Raw genomic sequence first — 15,055 nt, forward strand, 5'->3', positions numbered from 1 at the left:
TTATTTGTAATTCTTTTGCCTCCGCATGGAAAGCTAAACCTTTTGGTTGATTCCTTTGTGATTCTCCATTGAGTTATGAAGTTTTGATCAATAAAAGTTTCTATTTTTAATTCTCTATAGCAGTTGTGTTTGTTGTCTAATCTCCTGGAAAACTAGTTTTTGTGAGAGGTTGTACTTGAACGCATGATTGAGAGTCTTCCTTATCTTAAACTTTGGTTTCTTAGTTAGTTCGTATTGTTCTAATTAATTTCTTGGGCGCATGATTCAAGAGAGAGGAGATAAGCATTCCCATGGAGTATACGCATGGAACAAAGTGGGTATTGATTAAACCGGTAGACGCATGCTTTACTGGTGAGCTTCAGTTGAATTAGGTTTGGCGCATGTTCAATCTAGTTTAGCTCTGTTGAGGATTGAGAAAGGAATAATCTTTAGAGAGCCTGTGAAGAATTCGTTGGTGGAAGAACTTGGGAGTCAATCTGCATTCTTTACTGATTCAAATCATCATTTATATTTTCTTGCTTAACGATCGCAACCCCTGTTACTTTACCATTATTGCTAATTTTCATTGTTTGCATATAGGTTTTGAATTCTATTCATTGAAATTACTATTGGATTCGTTGGGAGACGACTTGAGGTCATCTGACCACAACTATACTATCATCTACGTAGTGTTAGACAAGTCTACGCTAAAACCAAATTGGATTCCCCGGCAACGGTGCCAAATTTGATAGCTGTCGTTTTGCTGTCAAATTAATATGATTCTAGCGTAGACTTGTCTAACACTAGAGAGATGATAGTATAATTGTGGACAAATGTCCCCAAGTCATCTCCCAACGAATCCAATAGTAAAATCAGTTGATCAGGGTTTAAAATCTATTTGCAAGCAATAAAAGTTAGCAATAACAATAAAGATAAAAAGGGGGTTTGAGATAGTTGTGCAGAAAATATAAAAGAAATTAAAATAGCAAATAAAAAGCGGTTGATCCAAGTTCTTCCTCCATTGAGGTTTTCTAAAGATTTATCCTTTCTCAATCCTCCAACAGAGCTAAACCAGATTGAACATGCGCCGATCTAATTCAACTGAAACTCACCAGTAAAACATGCGTCTACTAGTTTAATCAATACCCACTTTGTTCCATGCGTATACTCCATGGGAATGCTTATCTCCTCTCTCTTGAATCATGCGCCCAAGAAATTAATTAGAACAATGTGAACTAACTAAGAAACTAAAATTTATGATAAGGAAGACTCTCAATCATGCGTTCAAGTACAACCTCTCACAAAAACTAGTTTTCCAGAAGATTAGACAATAAAAACAATTGCTATAGAGAATTAAAAATAGAAACTTTTATTGATCAAAACCTCAGAACTCAATGGGGAATCACAAAGGAATCAACCAAAAGTTTAGCTTTCCATGCGGAGGAAAAAGAATTACAAATAAGAAAAGAAACTAAGAAAAGCCTATGAAGCTCTCTCCCTTTCTACTTGATGCTTGTGTCCTTTTATAGGGCTTTTATGCTCCAAGGATCTTGGGAAAATATTGCAGGTTATATTTTGTAAACAGTTTCCACTTTCCATAATTCTTTTTATTTTGCAGAAGATTTGCTTCCAATTCTGTTTCTGGAATCCTTTTATATGAATATTAATTAAAACAATGGATTTTTTATTATTATAGTCCAATAATCTATGATTAAAGCTATTAAGTGTGAATAAATATATGCTCATCAAATATCCACATCATCATCTTCCTCACGCCTTATCATCATCTTCCTCGCGCCTTTCTTTCCAAATGTCTCCCCACCGCCGTCTTCCTGGTGTGGTGCGAGTAACCTGTCCCGTCACGTCACTACCAGCCACTAATCACCGTGCCGCTAGCTACGAACCACCGCACGAATAAGGGGTGTTGGATCCCGTTCAGGGAGATGACCCTGCACCACCAAAAGGTCGCCGCACGATGCCATTGTTCTCCCTTTCCAACCCCGACGCCACCATGCCGCCAAAGGGCGCAATAACCACCCTCCAACCACGAACCGCCGCGCCTGGGTTTCGATCTTGATCCTTAACACCGAACCAGGTCGCGGCCAACCCCGTCATCGTTGCAGACATTACCAGCAATGGAGATGGACAAGCGACGACGGAGGATACGCGAGCGACGATGGCTTGCGGTTGCGCGTCGACTACGACTCCAAGAATGGATTCACGCACTGGATATTAACTCCGTTAATGGCGTTGGGTGCAGGAAGATTAGGGTTCTGTTATTGAGGAATGGAGACTTTGATCCATAAACCCTAATTTTAAAATTAGGGTTCTTAAATTGGGATTAATTAAATTGAGAATAGAATTAGGATTCTTAAATTATGGAAAACATTAATGGAGAATCACAAAATGAGAAAATAGGATATGATACCATATGTAAATTCTAAACATGAATGAACGCATACAATAATATTCACATACAGATTTTATCAGTCTATGATTCTCACATGCTTTTCATACAATTAAGAAAGAGATAGGCACTTAATACATGAGAGATCTTACGTGAGCAGTTTCTATACCTCCTTTATTTTCAATCTATCTCTTGGCAATTGGCAATTCCGTTATTGTCACACACATTCTTGGTTAATCGTGAGACAACTTTTATTGGCAAACAGAAAACCCTATTGCTCTTAATTCTCAATCTCCATTGGTTTTAGGTATCATCAAATATATATTTCTCACGTTAACCAATAGACCATTTATTCTATTATTATTAAATCATATTCGAGCCCAAAATCCAAACTCTATGTCATGTGAGTTACTTTATAGAAATTAATTTACATAATTTCTTACATTATTCCCCTAATTTGTAAATTATAGATCATTAGTTTTATCCTAAATTGAATAAATTAGGATTTATAGTATTTTCATTTCATCGCTTTCTAATGGTGATGGTTTCACATACATCTACCAGGTTAATTATTCCAAAGCCATAAATTTGCAAATTACATTACTGAGAGCCTAATAATTTGATGCCTTTATACCATTATCAAAACAATGTAGTTTTGCAAACAATTGGTAAAACACCTCATGACTAGGCTCGACAATTGAAATTTATTCTTGAAAAGAAGTTAAGTTCTTTTTTCTATTGTTGAACTATTTTTAAGTGTAGAAAATAAATGAAAATTGTAGTTGTATTTTTTTATCGGTATTGCACAAAGATTGCTAATATATCCTTTACGAGATAAAAAAAAATTATGACATGTGATACAATTATAAATTTTTAGAAATGGGATCAAAATTAGTGATGACGTTACTGGTTTAGTCCTAATAGTGAAAGCTTGGATCTTGGGTTTATTTTAATTGTTTGTATTTTGATTTACAATATTCATATCAATAAGAAAACTATAAATGTGGATATTATGAAATGAAATAAATGTATATAATTATATACAAATATTCTTTACTCATTGAGAGAGGTAATAAAATTTTTCCTTAAATATCTTAATTATTTAACTTTAAATTTAATCTTTTATTGACTAAGTCAATTTTTTTTAGTAATTCAACGATTCAAGCGATTCATCTGTATTGAAGGATAAAGATACAGACCATATTGGGATGCAATGAACTTCATTTTTTAAGTGTTTCTAAGATATTTTATTTTTTTTAGTTTATTTAAATATACAACTAAATGCTATATTTTATCCATTTGTACAATGCTTATTGGGTTATACCATTTAAGTAACAATGAATTAGTTTATCAAGAAATTGTATATTGTTATATGTAAGTGGATAATAATATTAATGAATGAAGAAAATCTGAAAATAAATTATATGTTTAAAAAAAAATACTTACCTACTATGACGATTATTGCAATAACTAACATAAAAAATATGATTTACTATAACGGTTATTGCAATAACTAACATAAAAAAATTTGACTTATTATGACGGTTATGGTGCATAGTAAGTCATACTTTTTATGTGGGTTCTAGAAATACTTGTTATAAAAAGCGACTTACTGTGAAAGTGTAAAGTTTCTATATCACTGTATTTATGTCGCCTATAGAATCATCATAAAAAGTCTTATAGAACCGTCATAAAAAACCATTTTGTAGTATTGGTGAGTTCAAATCTTGAGAAATTGTCTAAATGAAATAGGAAACAAATCTTCTATTCACCTAAGGAATTCAATGGATCCTACTCCAACAAAATTTATAAATTTATAAACAAGCAAGAAAAGTATAAAGAAAAGAAAGTTAAACCAAAGTGGAAATAAGATGGAGACAAAACTTAAGGAAGACAAACAACAAAACACTTTCAAAACTCAAAGAAAACCAACTTAGATTTAACTATGAAGCAATAGAAATAACCAAAGATAGAAGGATAAAACTCCACAAATTATTAGCACAATTTGCCACACATCAAGAATCTTTTTCTATGATCAAAATTTAGTTTGAATTTGTGAATACATATATATTTTTAATTCGTTCGTTGTTCTCATTGATTCAAATCTCAAAATCATCTCATGCACATTTTAGATTCACCTTTCAAACTTTAGAGTTAATTTAATTTGGATTCAAGTCATGCGAACACTTACATTCTATGTTTGGACTTAAATAAACTCCTAACTAGGACACCTTCTATTTGTTTTAAATTATTCACAATTAAAATCAAGTTAGTCGATTAGGAAAAAGTCCTAGAACATTTAAAGAACATATGACTCAAGCCACATATGCTATGGACATTTAAAAGACATCATATGGAAATAACCAAGCAATTTTCCGAATTGAATTGTGTACAAGTGAAACATAAACAGATTGGATAAACACATCAACTCAAATTAAATTTCAAATAAACCATGCTCCCTAAATACCACATTATATGAGTTGAATTTAGGATTACACACATTGTTTATAAGTTTCACTTGAATTAGAGATGAGATTTACAATTATGATGACAACTTAGTGAGGATCACCAGTGGGCACGAGCTTAACCAAGTGGTTAAATAAGTGTAAAAGTTCTCTTCAAAGAGGAAAGGAGAAAATACACACGCAACTAGAAGAAGATATGATGCAAAATTTGAAAGAAGAAAACAAGTAAAGACAAGTAACAATTACTAACAACAAAACTAAAATTAGAAGAGTAATGAGGACTAAGATTAAGAAGATTTAAGGGTGGTCATGGATTGGATTTTGAAAAATTCAATCAAAATCTAAATATTTAAAATGGATTTTAAATCCAAATCCATATTTTTTATAAAACTAATTTGGATTTTTACATAATCCAAATCCAAATATTTGGATTGGATTTTAAATCCAAATCCATATTTTTTATAAAACCAATTTGGAATTTTATAAAACAATTCAGATTTCTATAAATCCAAATTCAATCCAAATCCATATTTTTATAAAAAAAAATTAACTTAATTTTAAATCTACGTTTATAATTTTTTTAAAAGCTAACATAATATTAATATAAAAATATGAAACAAAAAATTTAATATTATATAAATATCAAGAAAATATAATAAAATTACAATTTAATAATACCTCTTTACTTCTCCTCAAAGCATGAATAAATTTTTGAATATAAAATTGACAAACTTTAAAAGCTTACAAATACAAAAATGCACATTATTCTGATGGTAACTAAAAAATTATGAGGTAAAAAAGAGAGACTCAAAAGAAATTGTTTGCTTCTCCATTTTTCATGAACACCCTCACAGGAACTCTATCCACAAAAAACCTGATCTACAGTCATTGTTCTCACTGAAGCAAGCACAGTGTGCTGCTGAAATAGATGGAAACACAAATCATTAACCAATAGAATCAACCAATCCCAATCATCAATGTTTAGCAGTAGCACGTTACAGAGAAAAATTTGAGCATGGACAAAAGATTAGGAATTTGAGTCAGTAACTTATGCAAGCAGTGACAGGTCTACAATTTGCATTTAATACAAACAGAAGCAACAAATTCTTCACCGTTTTATTTCACGTCTATATGTTTGAATTATCCTATAGGAGAATTGTTTATAAGTCACCTAACACAAGTTTCAAATATAACCAACAAAATGTTGACATTAGCAAGTTCCATGTTTCCAAAAGAGAGAAAAAATAATTAAAGAAAATACATGAATAGAAAAAATAATTAAGAAGTGTATAGAAGAGGCCTGTGCAGAATAAATAAGCTTGCAAATTTTAATAGAGCAAGGTATTCTTCATCTTGAAGATGGTAACCCATAAAAAAATTAGGATTCTGCGAGAGAAGAAAATAACTCCAGTTAGAAGCATAGAGTATCAAGGCACAGAGAAAGACCACGCTCATACTAGGTATTAGAGAGTCGAAGGTCGTGGAGGGAATCGGAGGCGGTGGAATCGATTTGTCGAGGCGATGGAGAGAGAGTCGAAGGCTGTGGACAAAATTAGAGGCAGTGGAGAGAGAGACAGAAGTGGTAGAGAGAGAGTGCTTCATTGCATTTTGCGGAGGTGCAGAGAAAGAGAGCTTCAGAGTTTTCAGATGCAGAGCGGAATGCATATCTGATTTTTTGGACTGGAAATTTTAATTTTTCTATTTTTTAAAATTTGTATAAATATAATGGATATCTGATTTGGAAAAATTATAAAATTTGGATTAAAATAAAAACTATATTTAAATAAACAGATTAAAAATGGATCAAAGTAGTGGAAAAACTGGATCAGATTAGTCTAAGTGGATTTTTTGCCCACCCTTAACTGAGATGGATGAAGATGAGAGGGGAGGTGGTTCACATTGTTAACTAAAGTGGATGGATTTGATGTGCTCAAAGCTCAACCTTAAAGTCTGCAAAGTTATGGACGTGTGTGTTTGGGTAGATTTTGTTGTATTGTCTTTCACTAAGTATTTTGATTCAAGACATCTCCAAGAAAACGTTTTAAAAACCTGTTATGTTTTTAAATTAGTTGATTCAGGTTTTAGTTAAAATCACTTAAATTGAAGCCTTGTGTCTTTATTTAGTAAAGTATTTTAACAGGTTGATTTATCGTGTCAACTAATTGAAAATACTAAAATCTTTTTAATGATTCAAAAGTCAAATGTTTTTATTCTTGACCTTAAGACTTCAATATTAAATGTTTTTGCCTTTTTTTTAATGAAATCAACCAGTTATTTTGATAAATAAATCGAGTGTTTTAAGTTGATTTATTTTATTGAATGGAAACAGTTAGTTATTTCAAATAATCAATTAAATATTTTTAACAGATTTTTGTTATGTTTTCCAAACTGATTTTTATTGACTTAACTATTTTCATTAATTGGAAAAACTGTTTCGAAAATCATTAAAGCCTATATAAAGGTGTTTTCTGAACATTTTAAAAGTAACAAATTTCTTAAAAGAAAACAGATTGCAAAAGAGTTTTTGAGTTCTTGGAGATTATTTTCATCTTGGATCATTATGGTGTGTGAAGAATTTTTTTCCTGAGTTTGTAATTTGTTGTTTTCATTTTTTGTAAAAGACTTAGGTGCTTTCATTTCATTCTTACTTGTATTTTGTTCTTAGGCAGATCTAGATAGGATTTTTGGTTTTTCTGTTGTGTTTGTGAGACTTTGTTTTTCTTAAAGGGTTCAAGAAACAAAGCTCTTATGTGTAGTTCTTGTGTAATCTTTGATTATGTGTTTAGTGAAATCTCAAAGTGTTCACTAAGGACTGGATGTAGCTCTTGGATAAGAGTGAACCAGTATAAATATTTTGTGTGATTCTCTTTATCTCTATCATTTTACTGTTCTGTTGTTTTCTGGTTTTTGGATAGTAATTCAATCGGATAAATAAACATATCAACCGGTTTATATTATGTTTTTATGTTTGTTTCTCCTTTTACAATCGATTGAATAGTGATTTCAATTAGTTGATTTTTGTGAAATTTTCAATATGACTTAAACAATTGTGAAAATTGCGAAAATCTCTTGAAAACAATTCATCATCATCTTGTTTTTAAGCCATATATTCTAACACACGCCACTAGAGAGGTGATTCCAATATAAGTGAAGCAAGGAGTCTCCACTTGGAAAGCTTCACAAGATAAGACTCACAGAAGAAAATGAACCATCAAGTTCTCACATAAGCAGAGTTTCTTTACTCAAACTAAGGTATGAAATACAAGAGGGGGTGACCACCTATTTATAGTGAGAGGGAGGGAAATTTGAAATTAAAACTAAGCCTAATTAACTCCTTAAAAAGGCGTCACTAATCATGGATATAAAAGGAATCACACTTTACACATTTAAGCATGTGCTTAATGTAGGAAGTGTGACTTGGTGCACCCTCTAATTAGCGCTTCGAGAAGCCTATGCTATATTATTCTTCTTGGGCCAATGAGAGCCCAATTTATTACAATTAAACCCTATCTAACAAAAAGACTAAAAGAAAGAACAATTGGTATTCTGGGTCTTACTCTGGTGCTCTGCTTCTGATGATCCACTAAGAAATGGTTGGGCTTAAGTTACTGGCTATCTAAGATGTCTGAACTAGCCTTGAATCTTGTTTCTTGCTCTCGGTCATCCTCATGTAATGTTGGGTTAGCTCAGATGGTAGTGAGTCATTCATGGTTTCATCACTATGTCTCCAAGGACAACCTTTTCATGAAACTGAGTCATTTTTTCCAAATTCTCAGCTTCAAGAGGGAAAATATTCAAGAAACTGAGGTCCTTGAGTTGTCACATTTTCCTTTGTTGCAGGATTTCAATCTTATTGAGGATGACAAAGACCCTACACCAACATTATTTCCAAAGGGGAATAATGAGGACAAATATTTTGGAAAACAATATAAGCAAAGGCAACAAGAACTCATCATGGTCAAACAACAACTTCAATTTTCTGAACTAGAGGTAAGAACTCATACTTGTGAGACTCTTAAAGACACCTTAAATACCGCTTTTGAACCTAACCTAGATAATTTACCTATTTCCTTAAGAGAGAAAAAATACATTGTGCCAAATATCCTATATATCAATTTATGTCAAAAAAACTTTATATGCAACACCAGAGTTTTCTTTCAACCATTGATTCTATCTAAATCCCTATATATGTACAAGAAGTCTTAAAATATGAGAACTGAGTTGGAGCCATGAATAAAGAAATGGGTGCATTAGAAAGGAATGAGACTTGGGAGATTGTAGAGAGAACAAAACACATAGAGATAAATCGACATTTCATTAAGGAGAAATTGGATAATGATCTTATAGCCATCGAGTACATTCCTTCAAGACTACAATTGACAAATACGTTCACAAAGGGACTTCCCACCTAACAGTTCAAATATCTTACTTGCAAGCTAGGAATGATAGATACACATTTACCATTTACCAACTTTAATGTGAGTGTTGTGTAACATAATTAGGAGATAATTATTCCATAATTAATGCAAATTATGTTTTCTATTTATTAGAACAAATTTGGTATCTTTTAGAGATTTAATTTGAATAACTTTAATTACCTATTATTTCTTTCCTTACTTAGGTTGTAAATAGTCTATGAATATGAATTTAGATTGTAATCACATATGAATATACATTCAAAAATAATAACATTCAAACTCTTAGCTTACAACTTATATTATGAAATGTCCTTATCTCTAGTCAATATGGAATATCCTACAAAATTTTTGTACACTTACTCACTTCACCAATTGTAGTTCATGTTACTTTGTTTGGCTAGTGCTTCTCTCAATTAATGACTAACTGTTTTTTCTTAATGGTTGATAGCTTGATCTTATTAACACCAAAATAAAGATATTAATTCATAAAAATATTGATATCATTTGTTATTATCAAAACTATAAGGCGTTTTATCAAGACTATGCTAGTTAGTGAAGACTAGACTCTTATTAAGTTGACTATTGAGATTAAACTGATCATCTAATAGTCTAATAATAGTAAGGAGTTTTTGTGGGTTGAATAGTTTAGATAGAAGGTTTGTGAAAGATTTTAGCACCATTACTTCTACATTAAATGAAACTATGGAGTGAGGAACAAGAGAGAACTTTTGAGAAAATAAACAAATTGTTACAAAAAGAAGAAACAAATTGCTCCAATAATTAACGTCTCATGGATTGTTGGACTAACAATCAAACTAGACTCCACGAATTACACTATTTTAATCTGCAACCGTAGAATCACCAAGTTGGATCTAAAATGCGAGCAAAGCAGATGAAGCCAAGTGAAAGAATGGCCATAAACTTCATTTATCCATTCGTTTCTGTGTGTGGGTGTTTCTTGTTGCCCACAAAACTCAACCTTGATATTTTCCTTTGAAGGTTTTGTACTCTGAAAAATAAATGTTTTTGTTTCAAAAGTGTAGAATTTGAGTGAATTTTATTGTCCACTGATGTAAGTTGAAAGCCCATAAGCTGGTCCACTTTGGACTCAAAGGTTCAGATCCAACCATCAATATATAGTAGAAAAATTAGAGAGACAGAAAAATAAAGCACCAATCACAACCATTCATTGTATGAGAGGCTATCCATAATCTGATCCTCACTTAGGCTCATGAGTCACAGCCACACATCCACGTTGCCTCCTCTTGCTTCCCTATTAAACTTTAAGACACATAACAACATGGAACCTCAATCTACTTTCTCACACAAGGCTCTACTCTACTGCTTCACTTCTGCTCCACAATATTCAGAGCTCAAACATGGCTTCGGCTACTCTCTCTGTAGCCAAACCAGCTCTTCAGGTTCAACAATTTTTCATGCATCCTTAGAAACAAAGTTCTGTTACTTATTCTGCCATATTCTGCAAAGCTAAGGTTGTTTTTTTATAATAGTTTTTAATTCCTTGCTCTATTCAGGCAAATGGGAAAGGTTTCTCTGACTTCTCTGGCCTTCGCAGCTCATCAAGCTACCTTCCCTTTTCCAGAAAAACCTCAGAGGATTTCAATTCTGTCATTGCCTTCCAGACCTCTGCAGTAAGTTCCTTACACCATTAATGAATGTCTAATGTTCTTGTAAAGTAAAAATACTAGGTAAGTGAATATAGATATACAACCGTATACAAGAAATTATCATATAGATATTCTTCCAGAACTATGTAATAGACCAAATTTTTCAGATGGTACATGCAGAAGTCCTTCAGTTAATAATTTATCTTTTCTAGCAGTTTTTATACCACATTAATAATGTGTCTGAACCAAAAGCACACACCCAATTCGTGATCATCATTCTGTACGAGTTCTTGGCTTGAATTAGAAGAGTTTGAACTATGCCTTTCAGCATTTGAATATAGAAATAAACAAGGAAAGGAAACCCCAGTGTGAACCAGTGAATTGTTAATTATGCATGATGATATCAAAGAGTTAATTAGAAAAGAAAAGATGTGTGATGTGTTTAACAATGTTGCACGTATGTGTACTTTTTGAAGGTTGGAAACAGTGGAGGATACAAGAAGGTTGTAGTAGAAGCAAAACTGAAGGTTGCCATAAACGGATTTGGAAGGATTGGAAGGAACTTCTTGAGATGCTGGCACGGTCGTAAAGAGTCCCCTCTTGATGTGATTGCCATCAATGACACTGGTGGTGTGAAACAAGCCTCTCACCTCCTCAAATATGATTCCATCCTTGGAACCTTCGATGCTGTTGTCAAGCCTGTAGGGAGTGATATCATCTCAGTTGATGGAAAAGAAATCAAAGTTGTCTCTGATCGAAACCCTGCCAACCTTCCTTGGAAGTAAGATTCTTCTTCAGTTTCATACAATTAGAGTCTGTTTGCATACAAAGTTAGAAGTACTTTCCAAAGTTTCTCTTAGGTAAAAAAAACTATATTTCAAGTAGAGAAGTTGTTTCTGGTTTGTATCCAAACATGCTCCTAGTTTAGTAAAATCTTGATGAAATTTTTGTATGGAGAAGAGAGTGACAGTTCATGAAGGTGACTGTGTGCTTTAATTGCAGGGAGTTGGGGATAGACTTGGTGATTGAAGGAACTGGGGTGTTTGTAGACAGAGAAGGAGCTGGGAAACACATTGTAGCAGGAGCTAAGAAGGTGCTCATCACAGCACCTGGTAAAGGAGACATCCCCACCTATGTGGTTGGTGTCAATGAATATGATTACAGTGGAGATGAACCAATCATCAGCAATGCCTCTTGCACCACTAACTGCCTTGCACCCTTTGTCAAGGTCCTTGACCAGAAATTCGGTAATGTGCCTTGTCATCACTTTTTCTGTCAAATTCATTCCTCATCCATCACATTGAAACGTCTTTCAAAACAAAACAACTAAACTCTCACTTCAATAACTCATCCATCACTCAGGTTTTAGTCATTATTGTAACAGGTGGAAAACGAAACAAAATAGAACTAACATGAATTACATTTTTTAAAACCATAGATTAAAACAAATATTTAATGCAATTAAGAACTAAAATGAATCAACATGATGTGATATTGATAAGGACACAATCAAAGTTTATTTTCAAGAATAAGATCTCTTGACATAAAGTCAACATTAGTCTTTATTCTCAATAGAAAAATATCCTGGTTTTAGCAGAAAATAATTATATCTTCACACTCCAATAAATTTGCAATAATTTGATAACCACTATTTTGTACATCTTTCTCTCTTTTTATTTACAATTACAACGTTTACTTTCTCTAATAATAATACTTTATAACCAAGTCGATTATATAGTTGTCTTAAACATCATTTCTTTATATTAGAATGACTTCGCATGCTATATTAGAGAATAAAGTGAAGGTCTACATGTTTTATATGTTATATATGTATGTGGTTAGAATTGTAGCTCCAAGTTCATATATATATATATATATATGGAATAAAAATGGTTATGCATAGAATATTAGAGACTAAAGTGAAGTTTTAGATGTTTTAAAAGATGGCAATGGAGACTGACAATCCATGGCAGGTATCATCAAGGGCACAATGACTACCACTCACTCGTACACTGGTGACCAGAGGCTTCTTGATGCTAGCCACCGTGACCTAAGGCGTGCTAGGGCAGCAGCTCTGAACATTGTCCCCACTTCAACAGGAGCAGCAAAGGCAGTGGCCCTTGTGCTGCCAACCCTGAAAGGCAAACTGAATGGCATTGCACTGCGTGTGCCAACCCCAAATGTCTCAGTAGTAGACCTTGTTGTTCAGGTCTCAAAGAAGACCTTTGCAGAAGAAGTGAATGCAGCATTCAGAGAGAGTGCAGAGAAGGAGCTGAAGGGAATCCTCTCAGTCTGTGATGAGCCTCTTGTGTCTGTTGACTTCAGGTGCACTGATGTGTCCTCAACCGTTGACTCCTCGTTGACCATGGTGATGGGAGATGACATGGTGAAGGTGATTGCATGGTATGACAACGAGTGGGGTTACTCCCAAAGGGTTGTGGATTTGGCTGACATTGTTGCCAACAAATGGAAGTGATCAAAAGCTCATTGGTAATTAATCATGTACCATGCCATTGTAATTTTGTATGCTTACTACTACTACTACAACACTTTTGTTGCTTCATTCCTTCTAAACAACTACTGAGAAACACAACCATCAATTTTCTCTCCCTTCTCATTGTGCAATAAAATTCTTACCTTCGAATCTTAATGTTTGTGATAAACATTTTATATTTTTACATTCTTTTTCTATGCAAAAATAAAAATAAAAATTATAAATGGTGCATAGAGAGATGCTATAAAAATAGGTAGTTAAAATGTTCAACTTTATGACTTCATTCTACTTTTTAATTCCTTGTGTGTGGGCAAGTTTTTAGTCTTCTTAAGTTTAAATACTTTGATTTTATTCATATATTCTAGAAAAATCGACAATTTTGGTTTTAAAATTTTCATTACTTAATTTTCATCCATACATTTATAAAAATAGGTAATTTTAGTTCTACCATTTTTTCCAAAGATGCCATGAAGTGATAAAATATATAACATCTATGACTTATATTAACTATTTTATTTTTTTTAAGTTAAATTATTGAATATGAACTATTAAATAAACTAATGTAAGTAAATTATGAAGTACATTGAAAAATAAAGTAAAATCATATATAGTGGCATCCACCTTGAAAGAAATTAGCTAATTGGATTATCACAACACCAAAATCTTTAAAAAAAAGACGAAAAGTTAAAAATAAAACTGAAATTACTCAATTTTTAAATATGTAGACTAAAATCGAACAATGTATATGTAGCACGGATACGGATACGGACACTGACACGACACGGATATAGATACAGAGATACGTATAATCTCTAAAATGTAGGATACGGGGAGACGGATTTATATATTATATAATTTTGAATTATATAAATTGAAAATAAATATTTATGTGCAAAAGTATGTTCCAAATTCTTTTGGGAGCAGGAAGATATTTTTCATGACTGGTTCAAAAGAATTTGTTCTTATTTTTATAATCATAATAAAAATTTATACAATAAATTTGAGTTTTCAGAAAGTTATTGTATTTATACCTTTTAAAATTGTGTTAGAACCGTGCTAAAAATGTTCAAAAATCCAACAAATATTTTTTTGAATTAAACACTTCACCGATAAGTATCCTACGAGTGTCATACGAATGTCGTACGAGTGTCAACACGGATACGTGTGTCCAACACAGATACGTCATTTAAGAAGAAGTGTCTGAGCCTCATATTATACCTATCCAAACTAAAATTGTATATTTTTTAAATTTACAAACTAAAATTCAACAACTAATTAAAATTATCTATACATTAAATTACAAAGACCAAAATGCAATTCATAAAAGAAAATTAATTGGGAGAGCTTTATATTAAACAGTAATGTGATTTTACTCATTCCAGACTAATCATATGCCAAATGTAATTTTCTAATTTTTTTAAAGCAAATGTAATATCCTACTCTTATTAATATATACATTTATATTTAATACCTTATTTTAGCATAGAGTAAATCTTGCATAAATACTTAACATATATATATATATATAAATTATTTTTATTATTTAACTGAAAACTTAATTTAAAATAAAAGTTTGATTGTTTTTTCTCTCAGATTTATTTAACATGATATTACAAAGTGAACTTTAAGTCTAACTCAACCCCATAAAACCGACTCATAGGGTT

At 32.2% G+C, this 15,055-nt stretch overlaps 1 protein-coding gene across 1 annotated transcript; it reads left to right on the top strand.

Moving 5' to 3' along the window:
- The first annotated feature begins 10,579 nt into the window (after window positions 1-10,579).
- LOC137813737 (glyceraldehyde-3-phosphate dehydrogenase A, chloroplastic) lies at window positions 10,580-13,547 on the top strand. Its single transcript, XM_068616151.2, has 5 exons — window positions 10,580-10,690; window positions 10,805-10,921; window positions 11,374-11,678; window positions 11,900-12,144; window positions 12,871-13,547. Exons 1-5 carry the CDS (start codon window positions 10,649-10,651, stop codon window positions 13,371-13,373), a joined length of 1,212 nt encoding a protein of 403 aa, XP_068472252.1. The 5' UTR covers window positions 10,580-10,648; the 3' UTR covers window positions 13,374-13,547.
- The last annotated feature ends 1,508 nt before the right edge of the window (window positions 13,548-15,055 follow it).

The sequence above is a fragment of the Phaseolus vulgaris genome, chromosome 1 (genome assembly GCF_051622355.1).
Source record: "Phaseolus vulgaris cultivar YP4 chromosome 1, ASM5162235v1, whole genome shotgun sequence".
NCBI classification, from domain to species: domain Eukaryota; kingdom Viridiplantae; phylum Streptophyta; class Magnoliopsida; order Fabales; family Fabaceae; genus Phaseolus; species Phaseolus vulgaris.